This window comes from Montipora foliosa, chromosome 3 (genome assembly GCF_036669935.1).
Source record: "Montipora foliosa isolate CH-2021 chromosome 3, ASM3666993v2, whole genome shotgun sequence".
Taxonomy (NCBI): Eukaryota; Metazoa; Cnidaria; class Anthozoa; order Scleractinia; family Acroporidae; genus Montipora; species Montipora foliosa.
Genome location: NC_090871.1, coordinates 11,397,097 through 11,411,472, shown reverse-complemented (window position 1 = coordinate 11,411,472; position 14,376 = coordinate 11,397,097). Strand labels below are relative to the sequence as shown.

Sequence of the window (14,376 nt, the reverse complement as noted above, 5' to 3'; positions counted from 1 at the left end):
TGGAATAGGTACAAGAATATTAATACATCAATTCTAAAATAAAGAGAAAAGCAATGCACCAGAGCCGGACACGAAAATCCCTAAAGAAGACCAGCAGGTGGAAAAAAACGTGTACCCCCGACGAAGGCAGTGGTGCGACCCTCGGGGTTCTCGGGAATTATAATTGAAAGACACTAATTACAATGGAAATGAACGCTAACATATACCGCCTAACGAAGCATTAAACACTAATTCAGCTCGATAGAAAAAAAAAAACCAAACAGGGCTTGTGCTCGCGACGAGGGCTAACCGTAGAATGCCTCACTCGCTAAACGATTGCCAAATACAAACCACGATCACGTGGCACTCCAAGCGCGTGCCGCTCACAACCAGGCCTCTGCTACGTGACGGCAAAATATCAATTTGAGCTAATCAGGATTATCACAAATTAAATTTATTGTGAACCAGGACTCGCTTTGAAACCGAGGGAAACAGCATATTGTAAAATGGCCTATTCTGTTTTATTTCCGGTTATTTGCATCGTTGTAGGAACCAATCAAAATCACTTTCAAATAGAATGACACCATTCAACGATCACAATATTTAACGCCAAGCTACTTAAACAGTAGAATTAATCTGACAGCATCAATTGTGTAGATACCTTCGCGTGTGAGTGGTTGTCCAGAAGAAATAATTCAAAGAACTGCGCTGTACGGGAAGGTAAGGATTGCTAGAAAAAAGGTGTGATGGGGTCGATTGTGAGTTTTAACACTCTTTCGAACAGTTAAAACGGGTTGTTTCTGTTATATCATGTTACAACTCTCCATTCATGCAAGTGATTATGATTTCAAATATTTACTTATTCGCGCTGACACGAAAATCAGATATTTTATATAAATCAAATTTCCTCTTTATAAAAAATTGCGTTCGTAACTGCGAAGATCATAGCTTCACTTGATGTCTTCATAATTTTGTTAGCAAAAATAATTTAATTTCCCTCCGTTTTCAGGTTGATTAATGTAATCTTTAGTATAATTTGCGCGCCATTTTTCGCCTTGCTTCTCATCTACTTGGTCAATATTCGAAACAAAAGTTGAAATAGGTTTAATAACCGAGACCTCTGACCATTGTTAATGCAGTCACAGCCTCCAACAGACCAAATCTCGTTTCGTGAACGAAAAAACGCAAAATTAATTATCTCCTAAGGAAAGAGTACATTTGCATTATGACGCAAACTGAATGCACCGAACGAGGTCAACAAAAAAGGTGAAAATGTCAAAAAGCTTGAGTGTTGGCTTGTCAAACGACATCCCGCGCTGATGCTCAGAGTTCTTAACTCCACTTCAGGAACAATTTTATATATTGTTCTCTCGTCACAGAACTTTGCCGGGTAGTGTAAACTGTGTTGATTATAGTAATTGCACTATTATAGGAGGAAGTTAACAGCTGCACTTTTGATGCTTTACTCTTATCAGAGGGTGAATGGCTGACCCTGGAAAGTCTCGATTTCAATTTACCTTATGTGGATCGTAAACGTATTTCTATGAACACAGTTCATACTACCAAACAAATGATTTCAGTGTTTCAAACAACTACAAAAACGGTCAACACCAAAAAATATCATTAAGCATAGTTTCTGAAAGGCAAACCTAATTAGTGGTGTTTGGTGCTCTATTGTTACAACCTCATGCAATGATGTCCAGAACTCTTCAGTTCAAGGATTAATGATATTTCTTTTCTCTCTTTTTGCTCTGGCGCCCAAAAGAATAACATGTTAATTTATATCTAATATATTCCATTGTAGATTTGAATTAATTAAGAAATGATGATATTATGGACAACTGTCGTCTTCTTGACTCTGTGTTATCCAAGTCATGGTGAGTTGATTTCTTTGTCTTGTGTCTAATAACGCGAGCGTAAATGAAATAAATCGCATAAATCAGCTTTACGACGCGCAATAGAATTTTGGAGAGCGAAAAGTAGTTTTGACAAGTGCTGCAGTTGTCCTTTCAAAATTGCACTGAACCCGAACAAGTCCATTATGGATTAATGAAAATATCTAATTAGTCTCAACTTTTATCTATCTACAGTCGTCACTTAAATTTGCATTTTGGTTACAACATTTTCAGTAACTTTTTGGAAATATAAATTCACAAACTTAGCTGAATTTGAGACAATGTATTCAATAATGAAATGGTATATGAAATGCGGATATGAAATCAAGTGAAGCTATGACCTTCGCAGTTACGAACGCAATTTTTACAATTGCGTAGAGAAGCCTGAAAAATTCAGGACTTCAACGGGATTTGAACCCGTGACCTCGCAATTATGGTGCGACGCTCTAACCAACTGAGCTATGAAGCCACTGATGTTGGGAGCTATGATCTTCGCAGTTACGAACCCACAAATGACCAGCTCCCAACATCAGTGGCTTCATAGTTCAGTTCAGTGGTTAGAGCGTCGCACCAGAATCGCGAGGTCACGGGTTCAAACCCCGTTGAAGTCCTGAATTTTTCAGGCTTCTCTACACAATTGTAAAAATTGCGTTCGTAACTGCGAAGATCATAGCTTCACTTGACAATGTATTCAGCTACATACGAAAATATCTTTCAATAAAGCGTAAACCCATCTCATCCTCGCCAGGGGTGGAAAATACCACCGTGACGTTCAGAATTAGCAATTATTGAATGAGGCTGAGTAGGATATGAATAATTCTGCAGGTCGAGGAGGGTGTTATCCACCAAAGCCGAAGGCCGAGGTGGATAACATCGTCCGAGATCTGCAGAATTCTTCATATTCTACGAAAGCCGAATTCAATAATTGCTTTATTATTCATTCAAAATATTTTCTTCGCTCAAACTTCTAAACCTACTCGCAGCCATTTTTCTCCTCAACAAAAATAACACAATCTCGTCCCCAGCTTTGTTCGGTCAACGGTTCAATAATTTGCAGCGGGCTGCACTTTTGACGTCATTGATTCAATATGACGAAGTTTCTTTCGAAATTTGGTGAACAGCAGCTGGTTATGGTGAATTATGCGTGTGGTTTTAACCAATCAGAAACAGGGAAACATTTTGAATGAATAATAAGTATCCTCATGGGATATGGGATAGATGTCTCCAACTCGGGCTCACTGGGCTGCGTAGTTCCCGCGAAGTTATTTTAACACGCTTTGGTAAATCGGTGGTTCCCGTTTTGTTTTGGCCTCGACTGGCATGGTGACGAGTAGTTTTTAGTTCCTTCGTGGCTTCACAGGCTCGGGTCCGAGAAATATTTTCTAAACATATTTTAAATACAAAAGAACGATTTTCAATGTTGCAGAGATGCCTTCTTCAGTGCCAGTGTTACATAAGATGCAAATGTGAATATAAATATCTGATAAATATTACTGCGTACAAGTAAAACCTAAAGAAAGTTGTTGGTTTTCCGAGTGGAAGGCGTGTTTAATTAATTAATCTTGTGCTAGAAAGTGTTAGAGTTAGGGCAACCACTTGCGTACACAAGCCGTCTAGTCGAACTTAACCATTAAAAATAATTTTATCACTTTTTAAGGAGGACGGCTTTCCAGTAAAAAAGTTCTAGAGGACAAAACAAACTCGAAACGTGGCTTGGTTGGTGGTTGGCCGTGGCTTCATCGACGCGGAGAAAAAGTTTTCTTAGAGAAGAAACATGCGTTTGATTTCTTTGGCGCCTTCAAGATTGATATCAATCACGAGTGTTATGACGAGGGGTGTGTATTTGGCGAAGTTGTGGAGCATTATGGGTACTCGGAAAAATCGGTAGGGTCTCTTGCTTGAACTATGAATATAACAGTGGCAATAAACTTAGGAGCAAGCTACGTTTTGGAGTACCAGGTTGAAAAGACCCTTTCTTAAGTCTACTATCGGCTTGATTCGCTTTCCGATTTCTTTTTCGCTCGCCTCAGTGTTATCCCGAACCAAGAGTGAATTGGATAACATTGTTGTTATGGTATATGGGTGGGCTCCCCAGCACAGTCACAAATGAGTCTATTTTAAGATACCCATTCCCGCGGAAATCAGTTGTCATGTCCCTGAAAAAACATGGAAGAAGCAGTCTCGATTGACATGGCTTCTTCTGATTGGTTAAAATTGGCGGCCCTTTGTTTGTTTCGAGCGCAAAGTGTATCTAAAAATAAATCCATTTGTGACTGTACTGGGGCAAGACCGAAAAGTGATAGATCAACACTCTTGTCTAATTCACTCTTTCTCGAACGTAGTCTGCCCGTCCCAAGCAGGTGCATGCATACTTTTTTTCTGTAATCAATATCTCCGTATCATCAAAAAGCATACTGCCGTCACTGAAATTCGTTAACCAATAATTACAATGCATCCGAAACAACTTCGTGTTCTTTTTTATTTGTTCAGATGGTTATGTTACAGGTTGAATTAAAATTCAGGTTAATTTTAATTTCAATCTAGGTTGATTTTTTTAAATGACATAAAGTGAGTGAAGTGAGTAAAGTGAGAATTTTTCAGCTCATCCACACAGCCGCGATGGAACTTTATGAAGAATTTAAAGGGTGGCTAAATTTATCTGAAGAAAAATGAAAATGCTTTGAGTCTCCAGTGCAACAAAATGATAGCAAACCGATTTTATGTGAAAACGTACACAACGTTCGCACTGTTGAAAAAGGATGTTGGTGACACGAGCAATAAGAAAAAACAAAAAAAACCTTTGCAGTTTAATTAATCAAAGAAACGAACTCGTCACCAAACCACTGGTGTCATCATGTTGGAGAAACCGCTTGTAAAAAAAAAACATAACCATTCAAAGAACAATTGCCAACACGCCGTATGAAGTGGTTTTCGGAATCTCTCGGAGAAAAGAAATCAAAAAGCCACAAATGAGTGAACAAGTCACAGCTACATCAAATACAGAGCAGGAGAATGGTTAATAATTTGAAAAAGTGAATGAGCCAGACATTGGAGGAGAGCGGTGTCTGACACTTGCAAACGCGCAGACCGCGGACTGCAGACTAACCCTAAATCACAGTTATTGAAAGCTAACCGCTCTAAAATGGCTGCTAAGACTTAAATACTGTTTAACAGCACCATTTAAAATGGGTGCTTAGACTTAAATACTGCTATTTATAGGCAGCCGGCAGTCTGCCTTCTTCAGTTATCACACACCAGAAAGGGAAGACGAAAAAGACGAAATTCGAACTTCAGGATTAAGTGCCGCTGAAAATTATTAACATGGAAAAGAAACGCCCCTTCATCCGAATGTGCTACTTGAACTTGAAGGGGACTCTGTCAAAACAATCACAAAGTTTGGATTCATCTCTAAAAACAGACCCCACATTTCCAGCAAAAATAAATAGAAAATTAAAAATAATTTTAAAACCCATAAAACATAAACATTTAACGGTTCATCCGCGGTTTTTTTTTAGTATCTCGTCGAGAATGCCGAAGGTAGCATTTCCGAGCTTCAAGATTTCAAAATGTTCTGGCGGAGAATTTCTACAGAACCCCCTACAAGTTAGCGTCTCCGGCGCTCGCTTGTCAGCGCCCCAAATACAAAATACGCTCCGCCGTCCCTGCTATGTTGGTTGAGTTTTCCCCGTTCTCGATCGTCATTTTTCGCTGGGTACCCCGGGTCCATCTCTCTCATCACACAATTTTAGTGATTTTATTTCCGTTACCTTCAATTCACAGATCACTAGCTTTGAGTGGTTTTCAAATGAGTGTCGTAAAACCAAAATCAAAGTAATTACTTTGGCCAATCAAAAAGGACGCAGACAATCCATTTAACCAATCAAAGCTCGAAGTAATTACATGTAGCCGACAAAAAGCGCGGGTAAATGTGCATGCGCGAGCCACGATTGGTTTTGGTTCCACTTCTGATTGGTTGAAAAAGTGGCGAGAGAACTTTGAACCAATCACTGAGTGAAGTAATGCAAAACCAAAGCAATTCGCTGATTACTTTCGGTACTCAATTGAAAACCGCTCTATGCCAAGGTATTAAATCCAAAATATATATGATCAAGAGCATTCATATGACAATAGAGCTTACCGAATATCCAGTCGATAAATGCGTACGTAGCCAGGAGCCCTTGAGTAGCTTGCCTCTCTCACATATTCCCTATGAATCAACCTATGCACTATGTACTTAAGTCAACCTTTGCGCGTATCTCTCTATTTTCAGAACGCTACGAGTTCTTCGCACCATCACACACAATTTACACTGGCCAATCAGAATAAATTTATTGTCAAAAGAAAACAAAAATAATAAAACTTTTGAAATTACAAGACATGTTTCGACAGAAACTTCTGTCATCTTCAGTTGATTAATTAATGTACAAAGCGTTAAGTTGAATTTATAAGTCGGAAAAAGTGCTAACTTATAAATTCAAAAGTGCCGACTTATAAATTCAACTTAACGCTTTGTACATTAATCAACTGAAGATGACAGAAGTTTCTGTCGAAACATGTCTTGTAATTTCAAAAGGTTTTGTCGTTTTCTTTCAATTTCTGACTTGCCTGCTGATATCAAGATCCTTTGAAAACAAAAATAGCAGAAACAATATATGCAAATTGATGTAAACTGTGTAAATGTGAGTCTCCTACGCGCAAAAGTTGACTTAAGTACATCGTGCATAGGGATGCTCTTAGTCATTGGCTCCAGACCGTGACCTACCTCATCAATTACCTCACCTCTCGTTATTTTTCATTGCAGTATGAATACTGGGACACATATCAATGCAAGAAATTTAACAAGGATTGCGATGGTAAAAAGCGCGTAGAAGAGCTTGAGACGCATTTTTTGTTCCTTTTTTTTTTTTTTTTTTTCGTTTCTTATTAGTTTTCTTTCATGAATTAAGGTGGCTGGAATTGGTTTCGCTACTTTAAAGAGACTTTTTATTATTAAAAGGGTTATAGCTACCATGCTATATCACGTAACAGCAATGTTATGGTATCATATGAAACACCAACTATTGCTTAACAAAATGCGCCCACTATTGTGACGTTACCATGAAAAAATGAAAGCTCTTCAAAAATATCCTGTATTTCGTCTTTACTTATACTTATATCTCAAAAATGAAATCGGTGATCCCCGTCATCATCATAATCACCCCTTTTTATACACGGTGCAAACATCAGGTATCTATATAAATATTATTATCTATGTCATAAAAGACAATAATAATAATAATAGTTTAATACTTCTATGGCGCAAAATGCATTACAATATATGATCTAATGCGTCTTACAAATGCAACTAAATATAAAATATAACTATGTAAATCTAAGCTACATATTCGAGAATTCTAGGGTAAAAATATGTACGTATGTACATTATTTATATGATCATATATATTAAAGGAAAAAGTAAAAAAAACTAATAATACTAACGTCCATAAAAAAAATGTCACATTTAAGAGAAATAGGCCTGTTTAAAAATATACGTTTTCAGTTCTCTCTTAAAGATGTTCATATTGTCCTCTGCCCTAAGGGAAGGTAGTAAAGTATTCCAAAGCGCTGGTGCGGCCACAGAGAAAGGTCTATCACCAGTTGTTCTTGCAGATCTTATTGCAGATCTAACTAACATGTTACTATCATTACATCCTAAATTATCTCTTAAATGAGCTTTATAAGATAACATATCACTAAGATAATGTGGCGCTAGGCCATGTTAAGCCTAAGGATAAGGAAGCATTCTGCGCATTACTAAAAACTATAGACAAATACAAATGCAACTTCTATAATTCAGAATATAATTATATGACTAGCTCCGTGAGCGGGCAAGATGAACCAAATCGCGCGCTGTGATTGGCTACCCGAGCAGGCAAGATGGAGCGATACTTCCCGCTTGGGATTTCTCGCTTGGTCCCGCAAGATCAAAGATCATTATTGGGTGTTTTAAGTCATATAACAAATCCTTTATTGACCAAGCTTGTTCTGTCAAGATGGCTGGATATTAGCCTCGTTTTTTTTCACAAACACGCAAAAAAAGAACTTGGCCAATATCCAGCCATCTTGACAGAGCAAGCTTGGTCAATGACCCATATATACTACTGAGAGAATAAGATTAAAACCTGTTTTTCATGAATGCCGTGTCGGAGTTAATTGACAACCCTCAAAAGCCAGTTAGAAATGTCGCTTGTCTAACAACTGAGGGAAGACTGTTCCAAAGGACTACACCACTGTAATTAAATTTGTTTTTATAATATTTAGTACATGGCAAGGGAACGATATGCTTATTCTCGGGTCTTCTCGGAATCCCGTGAATCGGAAGTAGTAACCATATTACTCCACAGTGTGAATTTTGAAGACAAATAATCTGGTACAAGGCCATTGATGGACTTATAGACCATTTCTGCTTTTAGTTTTTGGCGTGGAGTTTCTAAATTGTCCCAGCCCAACTTTTTGATTAGTTGGTTGGGATCAGCATCGTAACTAGAATGAGAAAAGACGAGCTGAGAGCCGCGCGATTTTGGAGTTTCTTTGATTTGATGTCAGATAATGTTTACCTCAGCTTCCCCATACAACACTATAATAGAAGAAGTGCGATTGAACTAACACGTGCTAGATATTATGCAGGTACACAGTGGCCAATTGCGTTTGATAGATCCAATACCAGAAGAAATTTTTTTCGATATTGCATTGACATCATTACTCCATGTTAAATTTTCGTCAATTAATACACCAAGGGACTTAGTGAAATTCACTCTGTTTAATTGTGCACCATAATTTCTGAACTTGAGGGGCGGGTAAATTATTCAATTTTTGTCTTGATTTCTTATTTTAGAATAGTAATTATCAATCTATCGGCAAAGTTCTAAAAATTCATGCGAGTCAATTCAGAGCTACCTATTACATCACTTTAGTGGGCGTGTTTCATATATGGTACCATATCATTGCTGCTACGTGATATATAATAGGAGTGATAACCCTTCTGATAAGAAGGTATCTTAAAAGTAGTGAAACTGGTTTCAGCCACCTTAAGCTCATATTTTTTAGCGTTCTTAGATCAAAGTAGTCAACGTCTTCTTGTGCATCTAAAGTGTTGTTACAAAACTGCAAAACGTCGGTCCAACATAGAATTTTGCATTTTAACATTTTTTGTAATTGAAAGGGTTTTTTCAATAGTAAACACTGAATCCAATGTTTTTAAAATATTTTCCAGAAGTGTCCTGTCGCGGGAATGCTCTTGGAATGGAGGACAATACAATCAATGGCGGCGTAATTGTCGCGTCATCTTGGTATTCCCCATATATTCAGTTTCTTCCTTTCCAAGGGAGATTGAATAATCCCAACGGGACTTGGTGTCCAAAGTCTTCGAATAACGATTCACAACCGTATCTTCAGGTCAGAGAGAGACTTTCGTTCCCTTATTATCTTCTAATAGGCCATTTATATCATGGTATTTTATATCATGGTATGGTATCATGGTATATGGCATTTATATCATGGCAATGTGAGTTACTACCAAGACCATGATGCTTTGAGTCAATTAGAGTCTTCTACTATCAGTTAAATATAATGTTAATAATTGTCTTAGCATTTTAACGAAGCATTTTGGGCTAGGTACACCAGGCAAATAGTTTACTTGGGACTATTTTTTAAAAAAGTGTGCGCGTGAGATTTTCCACGCTTTGCGTGTAATGCGTGTAATGATGTACTCGCCTTCTAATTGATTCATTTCATTGCCAATGTGTTGCAATTGAATGAGGATATAACGCTTGGTTTTACCTTTCACCAAATGTGAATTTTTTTTTTGAACGGCATATCCATTTACGTCATCCCTACCATAAAAATGCACAAACCGAGGGGAAAAAATTTCGGTAGTCACATGTATTGATTCCCTCACCAGGTCGAACTTCCTTTGCGCCATAATATCTGCGCAGTAGCTACGCAAGGATCTGCTTTGTATGGCTCCGATTACGTCACAGAATACAAGATTCAAACTTCTCTGGACCGAGAGAACTGGGTAACGTACAAAGAAAATGGCACGGACAAGGTAATGTTAAGCGGATTGTAGTTTCATACTAGATCATACTGCCAGGGCAAAAATGGTCCCAGGGTAGGATCCTCGTTAATGCAAAATGGAAATGGTTACTCTTAATTCTGTTAAAGCAATTAAGGAATGAATTCATCACAGACAACAATGACTCGAGGATACTCGGGAGCTGCTCCTATAAACAGTTGTTACATGCTACTAAAACCGAAGAAATCTCTGGTCGAATGATACCGTGGCTTTCGATCGATCGACTTAGGTCTAACTTCGTAACTTTTTTAATAGATATTTCAGGGAAATTCAAATGCCAGGGACATGACAAAAAGAAACTTTGCAGAACCAGTCCTAGCGCTGTTCGTCCGCTTCTTACCCGAGGAATGGAGCAACTGGCCGTGTATGCGCGTTGAGGTGTATGGAGAACCTGAAAGTAAGGAAATTTACCATCAAATTGGCCTTAATCCGGCCTTAGATCTCTCTTGGAAGCTGTCCTGTTTTTTGTTTTATACTTCTTGAAAACTAAACATAAAAGTTGACCAGTTTATGAGTGGATGAGTGGAAAACCGGCTTTGTTTTACTCTCTTTCCCGAAAAGGAACTAAGTAACGCGTCGAGCTGTTTCCTTTAAAGTGAAAATTTTCAGGAACATTCTTCTGACATTCCTACGTCAAAAATGGGTCGTCAGTGAACCCCGCACAAAAAAACATCCGACGATAGCCATAGAATCAGTCTCTTAATTTAAGGAGCCATAGAATTTCTTCAGTTTCATGAGGGAAGTGGTCAATGTCATTAAGGCGCCCAGCAATGCTCACTATCTATATGGATGATCGAGCTGATCGAAACTGAGTAACTCCCTGCATCATCTCCTCTTGTGGGAATAGCTTAGAGGCAGCCAGATACTAGATTAATTCACTGTCATTTTGCTTTTTTTTTTCCTTTAGATTGCACCGTGAAGACAACACACGACAAATGCTGTGTGTTTCCTTTTATTTATGAAGGGGAACGAATGTTCACTTGCGCTTCATACTCGCTTGGGAAATGGTGTGCTTTAACCCCCAACTATGATAAAGACGGCCTATGGGGACGATGTTAAGGTTAGTTGCGATCCTTAAGCTTCGCTAGAAAAAAAAAATTACATCAGGGCCCAGTAGTTCGAAAGCCGATTAACTTAATCCAGGATTAGCGTAAACTCTTGTTTCGTGAATTCAACTTTTTGGTGAAAGTTTCTTCGCTTATTTTTGTTTTTCAAGATTAACTTCTTCTAATGAAAAGTTTTGCGAAATATCAACATTGAACAACATTTGGGAGTAGAGAAATAAACTCGTTGGTTAATTTTTAATCTGGGATTAGCGTTAATCGGCTTTTGAACAACCCGGCCCAGGAGTATATAACCAAGAGTCTACAAGTCTACAATCTTGGACAGAACTCGTTGGGAAAATGTGAGGCCCTAATAGGCCATTTCCGACGCCTGCCTCGTCTTCAAAGTTTTTGTTATGAAAATTAGTTTTCATTCATATGTAAAGTAGAACTAATTACCATCACAAAAACTTCGCACTTAGACTCGCTGTGAAGGGAAGGCAGACATGAACTCGGAAATGTCCTATCTGTCTGTGTGTTAAAGATCACGTTCTTCCTACTTTCCCCCCTCCCCCAGGAGCCCATGAATAGTGCCTCTCTAATACACACCCTTATGAGTCAACCTTTGCGCGTATCTTTCTATTTCTAGAACGCCACGAGTTCCTCGGCTCTGCACACACTGTCTTAAAAGGCCAATCAGAGTAAAGTCATTGTCTAACGAAGACAAATAAAGCAGTAAAACTGTATTTAAATCGTGCAAATTGATGTAAATTTATGTAAATGCGAGTCTCCTGCTCAAGGGTTCGTTCTAAAAATGGAGGCACCTACTGATAGTTCTCCTGCCCTCTCCCCATTCCAATGCATGTTGGTTAAGAAACGGCCGAAGGCTTGCACAGTATTTTGCACCACATTTGCATTATCAACATTGGTATGGGGTAGAGGGGGGGGGGGGGGCACAAATATACTTTGCTTTTGAGTGCATGTCCAAGAATGTTCACCCCAGAGTTTCTCCCGTGAGTCTTGTCCAAGATTGTAGGTCTATGTAACGGCCTTTTCACAGATCAACCTATTATTAAATGGGTTCTTGACTTGCACAAAAAACTATTCTCGATCCCATGGGTGCTAATTTCTCATTCAAGACTTGTAATCGGCTGGAAAGGTGTCTTTTCGCGGTACAATCAATCTAAAAATACCTCAGTCTGTAAAAACGCCGTTCCACAAATACAGTTGTACGCTTCTTGTCATGGGCTCCTGGTTAGATATAACCTGCTAACATAGGTTTTTTTAAATCTTGTCACTTTTACTTTTCTTACCTTTTCCAAGGCTGTCTTTAATTATCTTCGCTATTTCCTTTATTGGACAGCCGTAAAAAGACAATCAAAAAAGAAAATTGAAGAAAATACAAAAATAGCCTTAGTCTGCTTAATTATCTTTATCATTATCATCCCCAGCGTTTTTAAAAGTAAAAAGTCAGTTTGCTGACTTAGGGAGGCTCAAACCAGTTTCAACACTTCCAACAAACTGTGCTATTTGTAAAAGTTTAATTTACCCAACTGTTTCACGTAAAATGGCAATTGGAGAATATAAAGTTGGCTTTGAAAGCGCTCAAGAAAACCGTTTTTAACGTTTCAGAGAGTTTTCAGCAATAAGAATTTGGGAGTCATCGTCGAATTCGTTCTTGAGATGTAAGCGCTTGAAGACAAGATAAAGGGCGTTTTTACATAGGTCTTTGTTGTCATGGTGACCTCGTACGTCACATTAATGATTGCACCTTTTTAAGCAACTATTGGTGTTTCATTTGGTACCAAAATATTCAAATTGCCCGTTGCGTGAAATAGTGTTGTACAGTTAATCCTGTAATGAGACATACCCTCTAAACTGTTGAAACTGGTTCTGAGCCACCTTAATCCATGGGATAGCTAATCCCAAATGGTGGACTCTCTTTTTGCAGGGGAAGACTGAAATGGGAGGCAAGACACTTTTTCGTCAGCTTTAAGGAGATCACAAAAGCAAGCTTCGTTAAAAGTCATTTTCGAGAAGAAAAGGTTTCTCTTTAAAAAACGCATGCGTATATAGCGTTTTATGTACTGTTATAACGTCGCTGAGAGTAAATTTAAGCAGTAAAAGAGTGTTTTTCTGAAGTGTTATTCTCGCTACCATTGGTAAAGGCCCGAAAATGAGTTAAATAAACATGCTTTACAAGAGGTTACTTTTTGTTTCGTTTTAAATGTTAGTATTTTATTTCGAATCTCTTTTTTTGTCCCCTTAATTAATATATTATTTTCGGTGGTCCCTCGGTTAGTAAAAATAGCCTACTGGTTACATCTCTCGAGATGGTTTCTAAACGATGTTATGTTAATTTGAATTGACCAGTTCACGCTCGTGAGTGAATCATGGCAAATCCCGGCAACATGGCGGGAAATTCAAAGGTTTGTATAGAAATTCAACGCAAAATAAACTGTACATGACTCTACTTTAAAGACTTTGGCCTTCATAACCAAACAAATAAGTCCAAGTTCACCACTGAGATGAAATGGACTTAGCATCTATTCCCTGTAATTCGTATATAATGTTTTTTTTTGTCTCCATACATTCTCTGTAATTTCGTGCCTTTAGAATTACAGGAACTGTATGGCATAAACTTTGTTTAATAAAATAATTTCTACAAAAGCCATTTTTCCAACTTTCTTCTTCCCCACGTTTGAGCGCATGTCTTCTGTTGTTGGAAAATAAAAAGCCCCAAAACTGCATATCATGAATACTTTTCATCGTTTTGAACTTCCTCACAAACCTTTGAATCTTGCTCTGATTACCCAGGATGCACTCAAGAGCGTGAACTTGTCTATAAGGGAATCTTCATTCACGGTTTTTTCCTCGTTAGCATCTGCATAAGTCTATTGTTTTCTAATCAGTCAGCCGAGAATAAAGTACTGAATGTTCTGGAAATTTGAACGCGATATTCCACATAATCTCTGATTTGAGCAATAATGCCCTGAAAATTCAAAATTCTACATTGCACCTTGGCCACCCAAGAATTTATCACTTTATTATGGATAATAAACCACTCTTTATCAAAGCTAAAAGGTTTCAAATTGGAGGTTTAACTACGTTTCACCTTTTGAGGTCAATTGGTAAATAGCATGATGTGCCTTTGAGCGAACTCATATGTCACTGAAACAAAATGAGAACAATGTCGTCAGCAAAGATTACAGCTCACCCTCCCCATGCCCAAGGTGTGATGATGGACAAGAATCAAGCAATGTCGTCTTACAAACGATTCATTGACAACGACATTAACGAGGAGTGCTATGGCGAAGAGTCCTGCGTTTTGGGGGAAGTGATTGAG

General features: G+C 38.2%; 1 protein-coding gene and 1 non-coding gene across 2 annotated transcripts; one reads left to right on the top strand and one right to left on the bottom strand.

The window, feature by feature from the left end:
* Window positions 1-612: 612 nt before the first annotated feature.
* On the top strand, window positions 613-13,471 carry LOC137994492 (uncharacterized). The gene is made up of 9 exons (XM_068840074.1): window positions 613-699; window positions 1,784-1,856; window positions 3,532-3,758; window positions 6,676-6,727; window positions 9,127-9,308; window positions 9,814-9,960; window positions 10,243-10,384; window positions 10,895-11,047; window positions 12,982-13,471. The coding sequence occupies exons 2-8, from the start codon at window positions 1,802-1,804 to the stop codon at window positions 11,044-11,046; spliced, it is 957 nt and encodes a 318-aa protein (XP_068696175.1). The 5' UTR covers window positions 613-699; window positions 1,784-1,801; the 3' UTR covers window position 11,047; window positions 12,982-13,471.
* On the bottom strand, window positions 2,271-2,343 carry Trnay-aua (transfer RNA tyrosine (anticodon AUA)). The gene has a single exon. It is a non-coding gene; the product is annotated as a tRNA-Tyr (tRNA).
* Window positions 13,472-14,376: the final 905 nt, after the last annotated feature.